At 42.3% G+C, this 22,322-nt stretch overlaps 1 protein-coding gene across 5 annotated transcripts in view; it reads left to right on the top strand.

Moving 5' to 3' along the window:
* Positions 1-22,322, top strand: part of LOC135097472 (uncharacterized) — a 106,630-nt gene that overhangs the window by 41,428 nt on the left and 42,880 nt on the right. For all 5 annotated transcript variants that reach the window (XM_063999421.1, XM_063999422.1, XM_063999418.1 and 2 more), the window contains exon 4: positions 3,941-4,210. In XM_063999421.1, coding sequence (XP_063855491.1) covers positions 3,941-4,210 — 270 coding nt within the window. The remainder of the gene's footprint in view (positions 1-3,940; positions 4,211-22,322) is intronic.

Here is a 22,322-nt window from a genome sequence, read left to right on the forward strand (position 1 = left end):
CGAAAAGCTTTTCATTCCACCCTGTCTAGAAGAGCAGTATGAGTGGAACCCCCCCAGACATGTGAAGCATACTCCATACATGGACGGATAAGGCCCTTGTACAGAGTTAGCAGCTGGGGGGGTGAGAAAAACTGGCGGAGACGTCTCAGAACACCTAACTTCATAGAAGCTGTTTTAGCTAGAGATGAGATGTGAAGTTTCCGGTTCAGATTATAAGTAAAGGACAGACCGAGGATGTTCAGTGTAGAAGAGGGGGACAGTTGAGTGTCATTGAAGAAGAGGGGATAGTTGTCTGGAAGGTTGTGTCGAGTTGATAGATGGAGGAATTGAGTTTTTGAGGCATTGAACAATACCAAGTTTGCTCTGCCCCAATCAGAAATTTTAGAAAGATCAGAAGTCAGGCGTTCTGTGGCTTCCCTGCGTGATATGTTTATCTCCTGAAGGGTTGGACGTATATGAAAAGACGTGGAAAAGTGCAGGGTGGTATCATCAGCGTAGGAGTGGATAGGACAAGAAGTTTGGTTTAGGAGATCATTAATGAATAAGAAGAAGAGAGTGGGTGACAGGACAGAACCCTGAGGAACACCACTGTTAATAGATTTAGGAGATGAACAGTGACCGTCTACCACAGCAGCAATAGAACGGTCAGAAAGGAAACTTGAGATGAAGTTACAGAGAGAAGGATAGAAACCGTAGGAGGGTAGTTTGGAAATCAAAGCTTTGTGCCAGACTCTATGAAAGGCTTTTCATATGTCCAAGGCAACAGCAAAAGTTTCACCAATATATCTAAAAGAGGATGACCAAGACTCAGTAAGGAAAGCCAGAAGATCACCAGTAGAGCCTTGACGGAACCCATACTGGCGATCAGATAGAAGGTTGTGAAGTGATAGATGTTTAAGAATCTTCCTGTTGAGGATAGATTCAAAAACTTTAGATAAGCAGGAAATTAAAGCAATAGGAAGGTAGTTTGAGGGATTAGAGCGGTCACCCTTTTTAGGATCAGGTTGAATGTAGGCAAACTTCCAGCAAGAAGGAAAGGTAGATGTTGACAGACAGAGCTGAAAGAGTTTGACTAGGCAAGGTGCAAGCACGGAGGCACAGTTTCGGAGAACAATAGGAGGGACCCCATCAGGTCCATAAGCCTTCCGAGGTTTCAGGCCAGCGAGGGCATGGAAAATATGATTGCGAAGAATTTTAATAGGTGGCATGAAGTAGTCAGAGGGTGGAGGAGAGGGAGGAACAAGCCCAGAATCGTCCAAGGTAGAGTTTTTAGCAAAGATTTGAGCAAAGAGTTCAGCTTTAGAAATAGATGTGATAGGAGTAGTGCCATCTGGTTGAAGTAGAGGAGGGAAAGAAGAAGAAGCAAAGTTATTGGAGATATTTTTGGCTAGATGCCAGAAATCACAAGAGGAGTTAGATCTTGAAAGGTATTGACATTTTCTGTTAATGAAGGAGTTTTTGGCTAGTTGGAGAACAGACTTGGAATGGTTCCGGGCAGAAGTATAAAGTGCATGAGATTCTGGTGATGGAAGGCTTAGGTACCTTTTGTGGGCCACCTCTCTATCATGTATAGCACGAGAACAAGCTGTGTTAAACCAAGGTTTAGAAGGTTTAGGACGAGAAAAAGAGTGAGGAATGTATGCCTCCATGCCAGACACTATCACCTCTGTTATGCGCTCAGCACACAAAGACGGGTCTCTGACATGGAAGCACTCGGAGAGTGGGTGACAGGACAGAACCGTGAGGAACACCACTGTTAATATTTAGGAGAACAGTGACCGTCTACCACAGAAGCAATAGAACGGTCTCTATCAATTTTTTTTTTTTTTTTAAATCCAAGGCAACAGTAAAAGTTTCACCAAAATCTCTAGAAGAGGATAACCAAGACTCAGCAAGGAAAGCCAGAAGATCACCAGTATAGCAGCCTTGACGGAACCCATACTGGTGATCAGATAGAAGGTTGTGAAGTGACAGATGTTTAAGAATCTTCCTGTTGAGGATAGATTCAAAAACTTTAGATAGGCAGGAAATTAAAGCAATAGGACGGTAGTTTGAGGAATTAGAACGGTCACCCTTTTCAGGAACAGGCTGAATGGAGGCAAATTTTCAGCAAGAAGGAAAGGTAGATATTGACAGACAGAGTTGAAAGAGTTTGACTATGCAAGGTGTAAGCACGAAGGCACAGTTTTGGAGAACAATAGGAGGGACCCCATCAGGTCCATAAGCCTTCCGAGGGTTTAGGCCAGCGAGGGCATGGAATACATCATTACGAAAAATTTTAATAGATAGCATAAAGTAGCCAGAAGTTGGAGGAAAGGGACGAACAAGCCCAGAATCGTCCAAGGTAGAGTTTTTTGCAAAGGTTTGAGCGAAGAGTTCAGCTTTAGAAAGAGATGTGATAGCAGTAGTGCCATCTGGTTGAAATAAAGAAGGAAAAGAAGAAGTATAGTAACTGGAAATGTTTTCGGGTAGATACCAGAAGTAACAAGAGTAGTTAGATCTTGAAAGATTTTGACACTTTCTATTAATGAAGGAGTTTTTGGCTAGTTGGAGAATAGACTTGGCATGGTTCCGGGCAGAAATATAAAGTGCAAGAGATTCTTGTGGACCACCACTCTATCATGTATAGCACAAGAACAAGGTGTGTCAAATCAAGATTTGGAAGGTTTAGATCGACAAAAAGAGTGAGGAATGTACACTTCCATGCCAGACACTATCACCTCTTTTATGCGCTCGGAACTCAAAGATGGGTCTCTGACACAAAAGCAGTAGTCATTCCAAGGAAAATCAGCAAAATATCTCCTCAGGTCACCCCAACTAGCAGAGGCAAAACGTCAGAGGCACCTTCGCTTAAGGGAATCTTGAGGAGGGATTGAAGCGATAGGACAAGATACACATATGAGATCGTGGTCGGAGGAGCCCAACGGAAAAGAGAGGGTGACAGCATAAGCAGAAGGATTAGAACTCAGAAAAAGATGAAGAATGTTGAGCGTATCTCCAAGATGTTCAGGAATATGAGTAGGGTGTTGCACCATTTCCTCCAGGTCGTGGAGGATAGCAAAGTTGAAGGCTAGTTCACCAAGACGGTCAGTGAATGGAGAGGAAAATCAAAGCTGGTGGTGAACATTGAAGTCTCCAGGAATGGAGATCTCCGCTAAAGGGTAGAGAGTCAGAATGTGCTTCACTTTGGAAGTTAAGTAGTCAAATAATTTCTTATAGTCAGAGGAGTTAGGTGAGAGGTATACAGCACTGATAAATTTAGTATGAGAGTGACTCTGTAGTCGTAGCCAGATGGAAAAAGTTCAGGGGGGTGTCAAGACACTTAGGATCGTTATCAGAAGAGCAGTCCGACCTGGGGACATTTGTGATCCCCTCCCCAGATGGGACCTCCGAGGCTGGTGTAGGAGTCACCATGATAATTTTGGATTTTTGAGTGAAGGGTGTGTGTGTGTGTGTGTGTGTGTGTGTGTAATTAGGTGCTTGTAGTTTTATATGGAGGAAGAGGGTTGTCTTTAGAAGGCAGGCCGTGACTGCCCCTTGTGTTGTGAGACACAAAGGGAAACGTTCAGTGAAGTCACAGCTTGGTTTAATGATAAGTTCACAGCATCCCTTGATACAGTGTTTTAGATCTCAATGGAAGCAATTTTCGTTTCAGCAGTTGCTTGTATATATATATATATATATATATATATATATATATATATATATATATATATATATATATATATATATATATATATATATATATATATATATATATATATATATATATATATGTAAGATTCCATACACACACTGAAACACATCGCTAGAGCTACCAGTGAATACCGCTCTCGCTGACAAGCAAAACTTCATGAGAACTGTGACAACAGTATCATATTATTGTATTATACTATATATCTGTCCCTGCAATATTATTAGCACCCTTTCCCTTCGGCAGGATGATACGCCCCCAGAGCACCTGCACGAGGAGCTGCTCACAACAATCAGTCGTGGGGACGACGTGCAAGCGGTGTCCAGCCTCCTGTGTAAGGGCGCCCCTATGGAGCCCCTGGGTGGTCGCTCCGCCCTCAGACTGGCAGTCACCAATGACCGTGCCCGCACCGTCAGCCTGCTGCTGGCGAGGGGAGCATCATTGTCTGCTAGCCTGCTGCAGGAGGCTTGGCAGAGTCCCAGTGTAACCACTACGGTGCTGGCCACCCTCACTACCGTGAGTACTCTCCCTTGCCTCTATCCTAACACTGCTACGGTGTAGAGATGAGAAGGAACATCTGCACTACATTCGTCTTAGCTGTAGTTTCTTTGTTTTTTCTTCCGACATTAGAGAACATTAAACAGAATATAATAATTTCACGTAAGGTTATTCTATTTTTGAATATTGAGTAATCAAGTAGATCTCAGAATTCAATATCTTCAATTTTTTTTTTTTTTTTCAGTAAAAGCCTAAACCTAATATTCTGGAATAATCTGGAAAAATGTATTTTTTTGTATTCTTGGAGGAGCTACGTAAAACCTGTGTCCTAGGTGCACTGGAGGAGGCAGCCTGCTGAGAATATAGGTTAAATCTTGCATTAGAGAGGTGGACAGAATAGGGTAAGAGAAAGAAGAAAGTTTTGTGCAGCGAGGCCGCGGGAGGAAGGGAGGCATGCAGTTAGCAAGATCAGAAGAGTAGTTAGCATGAAAAAAGTGGTAGAAGATAGCAAGATCCAACATTGCGGTGAAGTAAGCTGAAAGTAGTTAGTTAGAGGCAAGTAGTTGATGAGAGGAAAAGCTTTTAATTCCACTCTGTCTAAAAGAGTGATATAAACGAAACGGAAGCATACTCCTTACATGAACGGTTAAGGTCTCTGTACAGAGTTGGAAATTGGTGGAGTAAAAAAAATAAATTAAAAATAAATAAATAAATAAACTGGCGGAGACGACTTTGAACGCATAACTTAATAGAAGTTGTTTTAACTAGAAATGACATGTCGAGTTTCCAGTTTCGATTGTAAAAGGACAGACCAAAAATGTTCGTTGTAGAAGAGGGGAACAATTAAATGTCATTGAAGAAGAGGGGCAAGTTATATGGAAGGTTGTGTCAAGTTTATAGATATAGGAATTGAAGTTCTGAGGCATTAAAAAAAAAAAAAGTTTGCCTTGACGATACCATAAAGACAAGGACAAGAAGTTCAGCTTAGATCATTAATGAATAATAGGAAGAGAGTTGGTGACAGGAAAGAGCCCTGAAGAACACCACTGTTAATTGACTTATGAGAAGAACAGTGACCTTCTACCACGACAGCAATAGAATGGTCAGAAAGGAAATATGAGATGCAATTACAGAGAAAAAGATACAAGCCACAAGAAAATAGTTTGGAAATCAAAGCTTTGTGCCAGACTTTAGCAAAAACTTCTGATATGTCTAAGGCAATAGCGAAAGTTTCAACACAATCCCTAAAAGAGGATGACCAAGACTCAGTAAGGAGAGCCAGATCACCAGTAAAGCGGCCTCGTCGTAACCAGTACTAACAAAAAGATATATAAGATAGGAATTTTCCTGTTGAGGATAAATTCAAATACTTTCGAGAAGCAGGAAGTTAAAGCAATAGGACGATCTTTGGGGGATTAGGACGGTCATCCTTATTAGGAACAGGTTGAATGTAGGAAAACTTTAAGCAAGAAGGAAAGGTAGATAGAAGTTGATAGACTGAGTTGGAAGAGTTTGAATAAGTAAGGTTCAAGCACATAGGCATAGTTTCAGAGAAGTATAGGAGGGACCCCATCTGATCTATAAGCCATCCGAGTTTAAGGCCAGCGAGGGCATAGAAAACATAACTGCGAAAGAAAAAAGAAAGAAAGAAAGAAAAATCTGGTCCATTTAAAAAAAAAAAAAAATGATAATAAATAATCACTCTATGGTGATGGTGTGATAAAGCGCCACCTGCCGAGAACTTTCCAGGTTAGTGTGCCTCATCCTTCTTTTTTGTTTGTTTTTTTGTTCATCTTGTTTACTGCATGCTTGGCTCTTTCCTGATCCAGCTACTGCAGAGATTCTTGCAAGTAACAAGGAGATACATGATGGTGTTTCCACTAGTATATCCAAAGTTAAGTTCAAGTGCTGTGTGTTGCACCATGATACTAACGATAGAGAGGCAATGAATCTTGACTTTCTGGCATCTGATCCATACTTTTGAACGTAAAGATTCATTTTGGTTCTGGGTAGCTCCTTTCAAGTATCTTTTGAGAAGACTTGGATTGCCAAGATCTCTGTACAATTCTACGACACTCTTAAAAGGAAGAAGCCTCTGGGTTGCTTTCATTACTGTTTTCAGGGTCTTGGCCTCTATCCTGCTACGTGAGCCTTCTTGATGTTGGGAAATCGCTTTTGAATTGTATTTCTCTCGGACGTCATTTGTAAAATATGTTTTTTTTTTCCTATAGTGCATAGAAAAATCTCCCCCAACAGTCTATATCTGGATGAAGCCTGACGCGCCAGATGCGGCAGAGCGGCGAGCCACTTGTCTCGTGATGACAAGTGACAAATTTTACAGGAAAAAAAAAAATCTAACGCGAGTTTTACATGCGTATTAGCTCTGAGTCATACCACGTGTGTCGGCGCGTGCGCCAGGCTATGATGCAACGGCGTGGGGCGTCTAAGAGGAGGCTCACCCTCTGATATAATCGAAATATATATTTTAAATAAATTAATTAACTAATTAATTAATTAATTAAAATAAAAAAAAGATAAAAACTAAGATTTCAGCGGACTTGAAGCGTACAGGAGGAGGTACTAGACACCTGCCGAAACAATAATTACTCCCAGTGAGGTCTAAAGCACTGTTCAAGCGGTGCTGTGAACTTATCATTAAACCCAGCTGTGACCTCACTGAACGTTTCCCTTTGTGTCTCACAACACAAAGGGGCAGTCACAGCCAGGCCTCTAAAGACAACTCTCTTCCTCCACACAAAACTACAAGCACCTAAACACACACACACCCTTCACTCAAAAAAAATTAAAATCATCATGGCGACTCCTACACCAGCCTCGGAGTCCCCATCTGGGGAGGAGACCATAAATGTCCCCAGGTAGGACTGCCTTTCTGTCGACGACCCTAAGTGTCTTGACAACCCCCTCAACTTTTTGTTCATTAACTTATGCAACATTCGCGGTCTAAGATCTAATTTTCAATCTGTAGAACACCACCTTTCCTCTTTTAAACCTCATATTCTTTTCCTCAATGAAACTCAGGTGTCTGAGGCAACTGACAGTAGCCCCTTTTCTGTTCTCTCCTACTTTCTCTATCCTCACTTTCGATCCAAAGCTGGATGCTGCGTTTATGTGCGCAATGACTTAACCTGCTCTCGTGCCCACGCTCTTGAATCTTCTGAGTTTTCCACCATCTGGTAACGACTACAGAGTCACTCTCAAATTAAATTTATCTGTGCTGTATACCTCTCACCTAACTCCTCTGACTATAAAAAAATTCTTTGACTACTTAACTTCCAAAGTGGAGCACATTCTGACCCTCTTCTCTTTTGCAGAGATCTCCATTCTTGGAGACTTCAATGTTCACCACCAGCTTCGGCTTTCCTCTCCCTTCGCTGACCATCCTGGTGAACTAGCCTACAACTTTGTTATCCTCCATGACCTAGAGCAATTGGTGCAACACCCTACTCGTATTCCTGACGGTCTTGAAGATACGCCCAACATTCTTGACCTTTCCCTGACCTCTAATCCTTCTGCTTATGCTGTCACCCTTCCTTCTCCGTTGGGCTCCTCCGATCACAATTTCATATCTGCATCTTGTCCTATCGCTCCAATCCCTCCTCAGGATCCCTCTAAGTAAAGGTGTCTCTGGCGTTTTGCCTCTGCTTGATGGGGGGAGACCTGAGGAGATATTTTGCTGATTTTCCTTCGAATGACTACTGCTTCCGTGTCAGAGACCCGTCTTTGTGTACTGAGCGCATAACAGAGATGGTAGTGTCTGGCATGAAGGCGTACATTCCTCACTCTTTTTCTCGTCCTAAACCTTCTAAACCTTGGTTTAACACAGCTTGTTCTCGTGCTATACATGATAGAGAGGTGGCCCACAAAAGGTACTTAAGCCTTCCATCACCAGAATCTCATGCACTTTATATTTCTGCCCGAAACCATGCCAAGTCTGTTCTCCAACTAGCCAAAAACTCCTTCATTAAAAGAAAGTGTCAATACCTTTCAAGATCTAACTCCCCTCGTGACTTCTGGCATCTAGCCAAAAATATCTCCAATAACTTTGCTTCTTCTTCTTTCCCTCCTCTATTTCAACCAGATGGCACCACTACTATCACATCTATTTCTAAAGCTGAACTCTTCGCTCAAACCTTTGCAAAAAAACTCTACCTTGGACGATTCTGGGCTTGTTCCTCCCTCTTCTCCACCCTCTGACTATTTCATGCAACCTACTAAAATTCTTCGTAATTATGTTTTCCATGCCCTCACTGGCCTAAACCCTCGGAAGGCTTATGGACCTGATGGGGTCCCTCCTATTGTTCTACGAAACTGTGCCTCCGTGCTTGCACCTTGCCTAGTCAAACTCTTTCAGCTCTGTCTGTCAACATCTACTTTTCATTCTTGCTGGAAGTTTGCCTACATTCAACCTGATCCAAAAAAGGGTGACCGTCCAAATCCCTGAAACTCCCATCCTATTCCTTTAATTTCCTGCCTATCTAAAGTTTTTGAATCTATCCTCAACAGGAAGATTCTTAAACATCTATCACTTCACAACCTTCTTTCTGATCGCCAGTACGGGTTCCGTCAGGGCCGCTCTACTGGTGATCTTCTGGCTTTCCTTATTGAGTCTTGGTCATCCTCTTTTAGATATATTGGTGAAACTTTTGCTGTTGCTTTGGACATATCAAAAGCTTTTGATAGAGTCTGGCACAAAACTTTGATTTCCAAACTACCCTCCTACGGCTTCTATCCTTCTCTCTGTAACTTCATCATAAATTTCCTTTCTGACTGTCCTATTGCTGCTGTGGTAGACGGTCACTGTTCTTCTCCTAGATCTACTAACAGTGGTGTTCCTGAGGGTTCTGTCCTGTTACCCACTCTCTTCTTCTTATTCATTAATGATCTTCTAAACCAATCTTCTTGTCCTATCCACTCCTACGCTGATGATACCACCCTGCACTTTTCCACGTCTTTTCATAGACGTCCAACTCTTCAGGAGGTAAACATTTCACACAGGGAAGCCACAGAACGCTTGACTTCTGATCTTTCTAAAATTTCTGATTGGGGCAGAGCAAACTTGGTATTGTTCAATGCCTCAAAAACTCAATTCCTCCATCTATCAACTCGACACAACCTTCCAGACAACTATCCCCTCTTCTTCAGTGACACTCAACTGTCCCCCTCTTCTACACTGAACATCCTCGGTCTGTCCTTTACTTATAATCTGAACTGGAAACTTCGCATCTCATCTCTAGCTAAATCAGCTTCTATGAAGTTAGGTGTTCTGAGACGTCTCCGCCAAGTTTTATTACCCCCCCAGCTACTAACTCTGTACAAGGGCCTTATCAGTCCATGTATGGGGTATGCTTCACATGTCTGAGGGGGTTTCCACTCATACTGCTCTTCTAGACAGGGTGGAATCAAAAGCTTTTCGTCTCATCAATTCCTCTCCTTTAACTGACTGTCTTCAGCCTCTCTCTCACCGCCGCAATGTTGCAACTCTAGCTGTCTTCTACCGCTATCTTCATGCTAACTACTCTTCTGATCTTGGTAACTGCATGCCTCCCCTCCTCCCGCGGCCTCGCTGCACAAGACTTTCTTCTTTCTTTTACCCCTATTCTCTCTACCTCTCTAGCGCAAGAGTTAACCAGTATTCTCAGTCATTCATCCCTTTCTCTGGTAAACTCTGGAACTCCCTGCCTGCTTATGTATTTCCACCTTCCTATGACTTGAATTCCTTCAAGAGGGAGGTTTCAAGACACTTATTCATTAATTCTTGACCACTGCTTTGACCCTTTTGTGGGGCTGGGATTTCAGTGGGCATTTTTTTTTTTATTGGATTTTTGTTGCCCTTGGCCAGTGTCCTTCCTACATAAAAAAAAAAAAATACTAAAGAAGAAGAACAGAAAAGGAGGCGCCGCTGAATAGGAGTGGAGGGGCAACGCTGGTTCAAGGACGTAAACCCTGAGAGATTTTACTGTTTTGCTCTTTCACCATGTTATACTGGGGCTTAAGAATTCGTGTCAGTACAACTTTAAGACCGCTTAAGAGATAAGTACAAGTATAAGCGGAAGGCTGAGACCAATTTTGAGAATCTTTGCTAAAGCGGCCCCTTGCTTCAGATTCCACGGCGTATGCAGTTCCCAGCCAGTCCACCTCTGAGAGACATAGAGAAGAGAAGATTGTGCTTCGTGGTGTAGAAAGCCCGTTCCATTACATTAAGTCCACGAATAAGCAAACAAGCTTGTCGCATGCTATCCAGCAGTCATCTTAATAAGTTTATGAATAAAGACGTATATAACCCGAGGAGAGAGGGGGAAAGGAAAAAAAAAATGTGCATGAGAGAGAGAGAGAGAGAGAGAGAGAGAGAGAGAGAGAGAGAGAGAGAGAGAGAGAAAGAGAGAATCTCATTTAGACCCAAATCTGGGAACAAAAGGTATCTGGGCGTGCTTGGGATGTTGCTACCAGTAGATATCGTACTGCATCACTCCGGAGCTCCCGCCTTCCAGCCACTAGGCAAACCTGCTTTAAGCTTTGCAACAATCATCGTAGTAAATTATATGAATAATGGGATATATATATATATAGAGAGAGAGAGAGAGAGAGAGAGAGAGAGAGAGAGAGAGAGAGAGAACCTTCGTAATGATGTTTTCCATGCTCTCGCTGCCCTAAACCCTCGCAAGGCTTATGGATCTGATGGGGTCACTCCTATTGTTCTCCGAAACTATGCCTCCATGCTTGCACCTTGCCTAGTCAAACTCTTTCATCTCTGTCTGTCAACATCTATCTCTCCTTCTTGCTGGAAGTTTGCCTACATTCAGCCTGTTCCAAAAAAAAAGTGACCGTTCTAATCTCTCAAAGTACCGTCCTATTGCTTTAATTCCCTACCTATCTAAAGTTTTTTAATCTATCTTTAACAGGAAGATTCTTAAACATCTATCACTGCACAACCTTCTATCTGGTCGCCATTATGGGTTCCATCAAGGCCGCTCTACTGGTGATCTTCTGGCTTTCCTTACTGAGTCTTGGTCATCCTCTCCTAGAGATTTTGGTGAAACTTTTGCTGTTGCCTTGGACATATCAAAAGCTTTTGATAGGGTCTGGCACAAAACTTTGATTTTAAAATTATCCTCCTACGGCTTCTATCCTTCTATCCCTGTAACTTCATCTCAAGTTTCCTTTCTGACCGTTCTGTTGCTGCTGTGGGAGACGGTCACTGTTCTTCTCCTAAATCTATTAACAGTGGTGTTCCTCAGGGTACTGTCCTGTCACCCACTCTCTTCTTATTATTCATTAATGATCTTCTAAAGCAAACTTCTTGTCCTATCCACTCCTACGCTGATGATACCACCCTGCACTTCTCCATGTCTTTTCATAGACGTCCAACCCTTAAGGAAGTAAACATTTCAGGCAAGGAAGCCACAGAACGCCTGACTTCTGATCTTTCAAAAATTTTTGATTGGGGCAAAGCAAACCTGGTATTGTTCAATGCCTCAAAAACTCAATTCCTCCATCTATCATCCATCCATCTATGTCTTTTCATAGACGTCCAACCCTTAAGGAAGTAAACATTTCAGGCAAGGAAGCCACAGAACGCCTGACTTCTGATCTTTCAAAAATTTTTGATTGGGGCAAAGCAAACCTGGTATTGTTCAATGCCTCAAAAACTCAATTCCTCCATCTATCAACTCGACACAACCTTCCAGACAACTATCCCCTCTTCTTCAATGACACTCAGCTTCCCCCTTCTCTTCCACACTGAACATCCTCGGTCTGTCCTTTACTTATAATCTGAACTGGAAACTTTGCATCTCATCTCTAGTTAAAACAGCTTCTATGAAGTTAGACGTTCTTAGACGTTTCCGCCAGTTTTTATCACCGCCCCCCCAGCTGCTAACTCTGTACAAGGGCCTTATCCGTCCGTGTATGGAGTATGCTTCACATGTCTGGGGGGTTCCTCTCATACCGCTCTTCTACACAGGGTGGAATCAAAAGCTTTTCGTCTCATCAACTCTCCTTTAACTGACTGTCTTCAGCCAATCTCTCTCATCGCCACAATGTTGCATCTCTAACTGTCTTCTACCGCTATTTTCATGCTAACTGTATGCCTCCCCTCCTTCCGCGGCCTCGCTGCACAAGATTTTCTTCTTTCTCTCACCCCTATTCTGTCCACCTCTCTAATGCAAGAGTTAAACAGTATTCACAATCATTCATCCCTTTCTCTGGTAAACTCTGGAATTCCCTGCCTGCTTCTGTATTTCCTCTTCCTATGACATGAATTCCTTCGAGAGGGAAGTTTCAATATTTGACTACCGCTTTGGACCCTTTTTTGGGATTGGCATGTCAGTGGACTTTTTTTTTATTTATTGGATTTTTGTTGCCCTTGGCCAGTGTTCCTCCTACATAAGAGAGAGAGAGAGAGAGAGAGAGAGAGAGAGAGAGAGAGATTGTATGACCTAACCTAAACTAACCTAACCTCCAAATGATGAGAATGACTGAGAACTCACCGACGCCAACAATGACAAGCGCATTGGTCCGTAGTCTAGCATCTGGCAGGGCAGCAGTATCCCATGCATGCACAGATCCCCTTGGTTCCCAGATTTGTCCCGTTTTCGACGCTATACCTGCAGGTCTGAACCAGAGAGAGAGAGAGAGAGAGAGAGAGAGAGAGAGAGAGAGAGAGAGAGAGAAAGTGGGGGATGGAAACAAAGTAAAAGTTTGTGTGCGGGAGAGAGAGAGAGAGAGAGAGAGAGAGAGAGAGAGAGAGAGAGAGAGAGAGGCTTGAACTGCCGCGTGAGGGCTGCCGACTAGAGGCAACAAGAGCAGGTGCTGGCAGAGGCAACAAGAACAGGTGCTGGCAGTGAACCAGAGTTGCCAGGAAACGTTACTCGCGCTGAGAAACGTTGCTTGGCAACTTCACCAGCCTGCTTCACAGCAGAGGCTGGGCCCGACCCCACTAGTAACTCCTGTAGGGCTACCAGGTTCTCGCCACTCCTGGCCCCTCGCCCCTCACCATTATGGCTTCCAGTATGGAACAACGACCCAAAGCTACTAGGTGATGCTAGTGCCACAATCCAGATTATCTTTCCAAGAAATGGACGGTACACTGATCCTATAAAGTTTTATCAGTCTGGATTTTTAAAGGTCTCGAATACCTACCTGACCTATCCGAAATAGTCAGCTATTAAATCCTCTCTCAAAACTCTTACCAGGGCACAGCACGTTAGGAAGCACCTCAATGTTGGGGTAGAAAACACAATTGTTCTATATAATAGAATATATTAATTATAATTATAATTACAAATAAACTGAGGTAATACACATTAAAGGAAATTAGGGAAAAAAAATTTTACCCTAGACCAATACAAGGTAATTCCCACACTCAAACACAATAGGTCCCCCTTTACTCAGGCTCTTATATCTCCTCCCTTGCTGCTCAAAGGTTATACACACAAATATTTGAAATTGCTGTCACTCCACAAAGCATTAAAACCCTTTTGTTCCTTCAAAGGCCACTGGAATCTCTTTCCCAGCTGCAGGAATTTCCTCAGACACCGTCACTGCGTCCCCAAACAACATTTCCCGTATTTCACCTCCTCAAACCTCACAAGAAATCACCACCACCACCACACTGCACCTATAACGCCATAACACCATCCCCAAAGACACCAATAACACCACAACACCACCACAACCCCAATCACAAAATGGCTGCCCCTCACCCCGATGTTACCCCTCAGCGTTATATCACTGACACAACTCGCCAACTAAATTTCAACGAACAAGAGCTCTTGGTACCACAAAAAAACTAATCATCCTGATCCTGGGTATCACGGTTATGCCACCACATCGCCAATACTTTCACATGCCCGCTCAATCATCACAACACCACCCATGAGAACGCCACCCCTTGTTCCCCCTCAGAGTTTCTATGCGTAGTGAAATTTTACTGACTTCGATATGAGAGGCAGACACATACCGGCCCTCGTCTCAACACATTTCACCCCAAATACATCTTTTCCCTTACATATACATACATATACAAAACTTAAATTGTGAAGAGAATAATATACCATGATATAATATGAGTAAATGAACCTTGTACTAGCTTATAACTAAGAATAAAGATATGCACAGGAGGAAAATGGAGCAAGGGGGACACTAAGAAAACGTGTTCCTTTTCACGGTAAACTTGGCAAATAACATGACACTACAAACCAGACAACTGTGAATTCAAGATAGTGTCGGCCAATGTGAGGGGCTTTCGCACGAACACTGGGGAGCCAACTCACAGTGTTATCAATAAGAACAATGTAGATATAGTGTTTGTGTGTAAAACATTCTTTGATACCAAGATACCAAGCAATTACGCCCGAGTTAAAGGGTTTTCACCCTGGGTAAGAAAAAACCGCTCTACACAAAGCGTGGGCATGGTTTTCTACTATAAAAAGACTGTCAGTGCTCAGGTGGCAGAGCTTCCCACGCCCATGTCCGGGGAATTGAGCTCTTGCCTTTGAAAATAACTGACAGCAACGGGAAAGATCTGTTGTGTGTGTTGTGTTGTTATCGGCCTCAACCACAGGGAACGCTATTACTAGACTGTCAGAAAACATGAACATTTTGATGACAGCCTATCAGTGCGACAGAGTGGTAGTGATTGGCGACTTCAACTAGCACACGATCAGACACGCTATTAACATCCTGCTGATTGTACGACATGCATAATTACGTCACTCTCCCCACGCACAGGTCTGGATCATTCCTGGACCTAGTAGTGACGGACCTCCCTCCCCACGCAATACTGTGTTTTCCACTCGACTTTGCTGGCACCTCAGACCATGTGGTTGTCCTTACCAGAGTACAGTTTAGGGCAGTATTTCTTAACCTTTCAATCTTTGTGGACCCCTCATATCCACTTATATATTCCGGGTACCCTTTGGTATGAGATTAAATAAGTCTTTAAGTGGTATAAGGGTTATAACAAGGGAGATGTAAGCAAAATTCTTAGGATCAGCAACCAGGGTAGAACAAGAAATAACGGGTTCAAGCTTGAAAAATTTAGGTTTAGGAAGGAGATAGGAAAAAATTGGTTCTCAAATAGAGTGGTAGATGAGTGGAACGGACTCAGTAATCATGTAGTTAGTGCTAGGACACTAGAGAGCTTTAAGAGAAGATTAGACAAGTTTATGGATGGGGATAGCAGATGGAAATAGGTAGGTGTGTTTCATACAGGGACTGCCACGTGTAAGCCTGGTCGCTTCTTGCAGCTTCCCTTATTTCTTATGTTCTTATGTTAAATAGGATATAGTAATTTTACATATGTATGGAAAAATTGTTAATAAAAGATTTCCTTTTTACAAGAAGTGGTCTTTACTATCAGGTTCTTTTAATTGTAAAACTGTGATAAAAATAATAGAAAAAATAATATATATTTACGGAATGGAAAATAAAGTAAAGTTCACTTCTAAGAAAACAGAATAATTAGCCTTTCAAAATAGTAAACTCATACTTAGTGACTCAATTTAAGTTGCAAATCACATAGCTATATAAAAAGATTCCCATATTAAATTTTGTTCATGATTAATTATTATTACTTTTATTTATTTATTTATTTATTTATTTCTCCAAATGATGTTTATATTTCACTTCATGTGATACTTGTTGCTGACTGCTTGCAATGATGTTACCAATGCATGGGGGTATTTTTTTTGTAAACTGACACGCATGTCATCTTCGATCCTTATCCTTGACCTTTACTTAGTTTCCATTATTTTCATGGCTGAAAAACTTGCCCTTCACAGGTAGGTGGTGGTGAAAGCTAACAACACTTTCATAGCTGCTCCATGAGAAATCTGGAACTCACGAAAACATTGAGCCCAGAAGATTTCTAGAGGCACTGTACTGAATCGAGTCTTCAGTGGTATCATCAGATGATCATCAATGATTTCTAATAATTTTGACTCTGACGTTTCTGGGAGCTTCATCTCAATATTCTCAATTAAAGTTTTTTTTTTTTTTTATCCACTGGCAAGAAGCAGCCTAGTCTTCAGTTAGCTCAGGGAAATAGCTGCTAAAATTTTCCAACAACTTCAAGTGATGCAATATTACATGTGCTTTGATTATATTGAAACTCATGCTTCTGTCTTGAATGAACACATGCATATTTTGAAACATATCAGTGATTCCTGACGAGGTATGAACACGCCAGAACATGAGTTTTCTTTTGAAAGCTTCATCTTTATGGTATTGGGAAACGTTGTTTGTGTTTGCACCTTGCTTTGCTTTGTTCACCTTATTTACTTCACTAAATATGTTTGCCAGGCATCTCAGCTGAAGAAGCCATTTCTCATCATTAAAGAAACCTGAAAGCTCAGGCTTCTTCTCTGAGAGGAATGTACACAGCTCCTCCCTTAGTCTGAATAAACGTGTGAGCATCCGCCCGCGGGACAACCATCTCACCTCTGTATGCATAAGTAGAAATGCACAGTCTGCACCTACTTCCTCGCTGAGTGCAGTAAAGAGTATGGAATTTGTGGTTCTTGCTTTAACGAAGTTCATGATTTCTACAGCAATGTTCATGACTGCAAGAAGCTCAGGCTCCAAGTCTTTTGCAGCGAGTGCAAAAAAAAAAAAAATAAATAAATAAATAAAAAGAGTTGCAATGGAACGGGGAGCAACTTCTATTATTCTGCTTACGACTCCTTTATGCCTGCTAGTCAATACATATTCCGATGCAATTAGTCTAACTATTATCCTTCATAAAATCATCCAGCGTTTGAAACGCATCCATTCCTGAAATTGTTGTTCTCATCTCTTTGGAAAACAAAAATTCCTATCATAACTCATTATCCCATATATAGCGCAGAAACGCCAGTAGATGTGACGTTTTGGACACATCTGTCGATTCATTAAGCTAAATTGCAGTCATTGTTACGGAGCCGTGCAAGTGCATTGTTCCAGTACGTCTTCAGACATTGATGAGATGCGGCGTTTCAGTGTTATTTGATATTAGAATTTTGGTTAATGCCTTAGCTTTTTCATCCACTTTTATTTCCCTGACAATTTCAATACCACAAGGCATCAAGTTTTTCTCAATTGTGTGAGGCATTTTCTGTTGGCAAATTTTCTGAGCCACAATATATGAGATCTTAAGCAATTTTTTTTATCCATAGTGGTAGTGGCCTTTAACCCAACTTGTGCACTGCGCAACTTTAGCTTTGCGCTCAAAAAATTATCTTGTATTATCCTTGTATTGAACATGGAAGTGCTTAATTAACTTGGAGGACTTCATGCTCTCATTGGACAGTACTCTGCAGCAATGGACGCACTGTGGCTGTTGAACACTTTACTTGTACTCATTACGAAGCCATAATTAAGGTAAATATCATCATATTTGCTATTTTTTTTTATCCCTAGCATGAACAATATTAATCTTCCTCTTCTTCTCAACGGATGTGATCTCTGACTCATCATCTGCAGATTTTAGGTCATCTCTCTGTTGGCTTGGTAGTTCTTAATTTGATGATGACGGTCTAATAACGTATTTGTCCATTTTCTTTACAGACAGGTAAACATCAGCCTGCAAAAAGAAAGAAAGGAAAAACTTTATGGCGAAGAAGACCTACATATTTATTTCACAGCGTCATTATTATAGTGTGGTCAAATGAAAACGAGTAAGCAAACAATTTAAACAATATTATGCGAAAACTTAAAAAAAATAAAAATAAAAAAAAACATTTATGCGAAAAAAAAAAAAATGATCAACAAGCACAGCCAATCACGCCACGAGTTCAGTCAACAGCAATCGCCAGGAGAATGAATACAGCTTTCAGGCTGAGCTCCAGTCAACGCGCTACTGTGTAGTTATTGCATTGGAAGCAATGTTGCCAAAAGTTATAGCTTCCTTATTTTATTTTGTTTATTTATTTATGTTTTTTTTTAGCATTTAGTGATGGAAAAATTATAATATATATTGTACGAATCATCGCTACGTTCTGAGAGACGCAACTAGCCAGAGAAAAATCGAAAAAAATGGACATCACGATTAAGACACATTGTGTAATCATGAATTATAAAAGAAAAAAAAAGGATGAGGTATTACATGATTAATTGTAATATGTTGAATTCCCTGTCCTGCAGACCCCTTGATAGGTTTCAGCGAATAGCGTGGACGATGCTGCCGTCTGACCGGTGGAGTGCAGGGACGGAAGTGCCCCGCGACTCACCCTGCTGGTCCTTGACAAGACTCCACCACTGTTTACAGCTAACCTGGCCTCCCTTTAGCTTAATCTTGAGGTTCGCTCTCCACTGCTCCACTGCTCATGCTAGCGTGGTGTTCATGTGTTTTGTTGCCTCTCGGTGCAAGTTATAGAAACACTGGCTTAGGACACCACGTGAGGAGAGCTATTCTCGAAAACTTGAACGAGGAGAAAAGCAGTGGGGCCACAGGACATTAACCCCCCACGTTTTACAGCACAGTGCGTCTTACACCTGTGTGCGGCAGAGCTGGTGCGCCCCCTCGCTTCACTCTTAAATCATTGCCTCGACACCGCCACATGGTCTGAAATGCAGAAAGGGAGTACTGTGTTGCCTCTACACAAGAAAACTTAAATTCAGAGGCAAAAAATTATAGATCCGTGTCCTTGTTGCCTGTGCTGAGCAAAGTGCTGGAGACAACTGTGGCCTCAAGAGTAACGCAGCACCTCTAGAGGCATCACCCACTGAGCAACAGGCAGAGTGGGTTCAGGAAGGGGAAGTCGGCAGCAGACTCCTCTCAACGGAATGGAGTGGGGCCCTGAACCAAGGCAAGGCCACAGCCGTGGACTTGCCTTGTCAAGAGCCACTTTCGTGGCTCTTGACATCGAGGCAGCATGCGACAGAATGTGGTATGCAGCCCTCATCACAAAGCTCTGCCCTGTGAGCGTGGACAGGGGTATCCTCCAGCTATTGAAAAATTACCTAAGAGACAGACATGTCAAGAAAATCATCATTGGGTGGGAGTCAAGGCCACAGCCCATAAGGGCAGATGTTTCTTAAGAGAGCTGCCTCGGCTATTTACTGTGGAATGTGCATGTCAATGATCTATTACACCTCGTTCCGACCGCGATGACATAGCACCTTCCTGCAGCTATAGACCGGAGGAGGAAGCTGCAGTCACCCACGACGTCAACGCTATCCTGAGCTGCATTGCAGCCTGGGGAAGGAAGTGACAAGCTAAGTTTGCCACTCACAAAGCCAAGCTGCTCAGCGTCACCAGAACGAGTGAAGCCCTGCGCCTCATCTTCAACAGGAAGGCACTGACGCCCTGGGATGAGGTGGAGGTGCTGGGGGGTGACTTACGACCGTAAGTTAACCTTGGAGCGACTCGCCAGAGACTCGCCAGAGAGGCGTCGGGGAAGCTGGCATTCCTGAGGAGAATCTCCTATCTCCTAGACGCCAAAGGGCTGGAGTTGCTTTACCTGGCGAATGTCCGCTCCTCCTTGGAATACGCCTGTCTGGCCTGGGGCGGCGTGGCCAGCAAGCGCCTCGCTCTCCTGGACAAGGTGCAGGGTGGTGAGGTTCATCAGCGAAAGCGACCTTATGATAGGATGCCCATGTATATATTATAAGTTCATTTTCTTAATGTCATTATTATCATTATTACTACTATTTATCATATATACGAGTATATATATATATATATATATATATATATATATATATATATATATATATATATATATATATATATATATATATATATATATATATATATATATATATATATTCAATTTGTATATACAATACCTCTCGTTCCCTTTTGTTTTTGTTTTTTTATCTCTCCATAGGTGGCGTCACGCGCGCCCCCTCACCCAGTCAGCGGCTGGCCTCTAATAAGCCGTTTAGGTTTACTCTATACTTGGCACCTTGTTATTATACTGGGAGATATTTTACGCAGTGTTTGCTGTTATTCTCGGATTTGGACATTACCACATGTGCTATTTCATCCCACTAGAACAAGCTCGGTCTTAACCCTGCACTACACAACCTCCAGCACCGGCGGGACGTGGTAGGCCTCACCGTCATGTTTAAAATACAACAGCAGCGGATGGCTAATCTGGAGGCTGTCCGGCAGACTGCCCGACAGGCCAGAGACGTCACCCCCGCCCTTGGGGAGCTACTCCAGCCCAGGTGCAGAACAAGGCACCAACAAAGACAGCTACTCAATACGTACATCGGCTGGTAGAGCGCGTTTGTTGCAGTGCAGCCAAATGTTGTGGACTGGTGGAGACAATACTTCAAGACTAAAATGAACGTGTGGTTACAGACACAACAAAGACAGGCTTTCAGATAGAATGCATTAACAGTGGTTTCTTTAGCCTAAATTGTTGTAGTAAATGCATAACATATATGTACAGCAACTCTGCAAATTTGTATCGAGTAACCACCGCCATTACTTTGTTATGGTTGTGGATTATTTGTCACTCTGTGCTGGACAGCTGTCATCTCTAGTACTGATGGATTTCACTGGTTGATTGATTCTCTAATAAATTCTAATAGCGTGGAGTACGTGAGTAGTGAGTTAGATTATGGTTGACTGTGCGAGTGAAGGTAACACAACAGACAGATGTCCTTTCTTGCCTTAATGATGGACAGAGATATACATTACACAGATTACGACGGACGTGACGATGCTTGACTCTCTCTCTCTCTCTCTCTCTCTCTCTCTGAACTATCTCTAATCTGCTCTGTCTTATCTACTCTCTAGCTACTCGTACGCATACAGGCTTTATTTATGTGAAAGAAATTAATCGGGTTTGAGAATCTGAGATGAAGGGATGGCGAATGGACAATGGAATATATGAATAATGAATTTATACAGTAATAACTGTTACGACTGATGCGACTTCTCCACAAAAAAGCGTCCTCGCATTTTAATATAATAATAATGAGAGCAATAAGATATGAGTAATTAATAGATAATACATGACATATGAGAGAGAGTACGGAAGTGATAACCTCAAAATAATATATAGACATGATAACATAATACAATACAATATGTAAGAGAATATACATATAAGTACGGGATAATGAAACGGAGAATGATTAAACCTTTGAATGACAGCGAAGTTTCAGTCAACAAGAAGGTGTGGGTGAAGTTATACTTGAGGAGATTTGAGGATCTGTTAAATAAGAATGAAGTGTTCCCTGGTGTGCATACTCATCATCGATTCATTTGTCCACTCGCTTCAAGTGATCGACATGGACGATTTGAAGCACACTGAGAACAGAGCGCACAAAGCTCATAGTCTGCCAAAAATATGGTCATTATGCTTGCGCAAGGCATCTGTCACGACCTGGACATCCTGCGCGGGGTGAATCGTGGACATGGTGAAGGATGGTACTCATTAACGACCGAGGTATCACGACCTTACATAAACGCTCTCTAGAACTGTCGCCGTCTTGTATGAAAAAATGTATCAGGACTTACTTGCAACTTTGGAAGATTTGTTTCGTCACCAGATTCGAGGTAATATGCAATACTAGAACAGAAAGCATTTAAATGTTGATGCTTCTTGATTTCATCCATGGTTGGCATGCTAGGATTATATGTGAGGGCTGAAATAGGGACAACATTGCGTGAGAGTGCGTCGGCCACTCTAAACCAAACTTCTTGTCCTATCCACTCCTATGCTGATGATGCCACCCTGCACTTTTCCACGTCTTTTCATAGACGTCCAACACTTCAGGAAGTAAACATTTCACGCAGGGAAGCTACAGAACACCTGACTTATGATCTTTCTAAAATTTCTGATTGGGGCAGAGCAAACTTGGTATTGTTCAATGTTTCAAAAACTCATTTCCTCCATATATCAAATTGATACAACCTTCCAGACAACTATCCCCTCTTCTTCGATGACACTCAACTGTCCCCCTCTTTTATACTGAACATCCTCGGTCTGTCCTTTACTTATAATCTAAACTGGAAACTTCACATCTCATCTTTATCTAAAATAGCTTCTGTGAAGTTAGGCGTTCTGAGGCATCTCCGCCAGTTTTTCTCACCTCCCCCCCAAGCTGCTAATTCTGTACAAGGGTCTTATCCGCCCATGTATGAAGTATACTTCACATGTCGGGGGGGGGGGGC

This window comes from Scylla paramamosain, unplaced genomic scaffold (genome assembly GCF_035594125.1).
Source record: "Scylla paramamosain isolate STU-SP2022 unplaced genomic scaffold, ASM3559412v1 Contig21, whole genome shotgun sequence".
Lineage (NCBI taxonomy): Eukaryota > Metazoa > Arthropoda > Malacostraca > Decapoda > Portunidae > Scylla > Scylla paramamosain.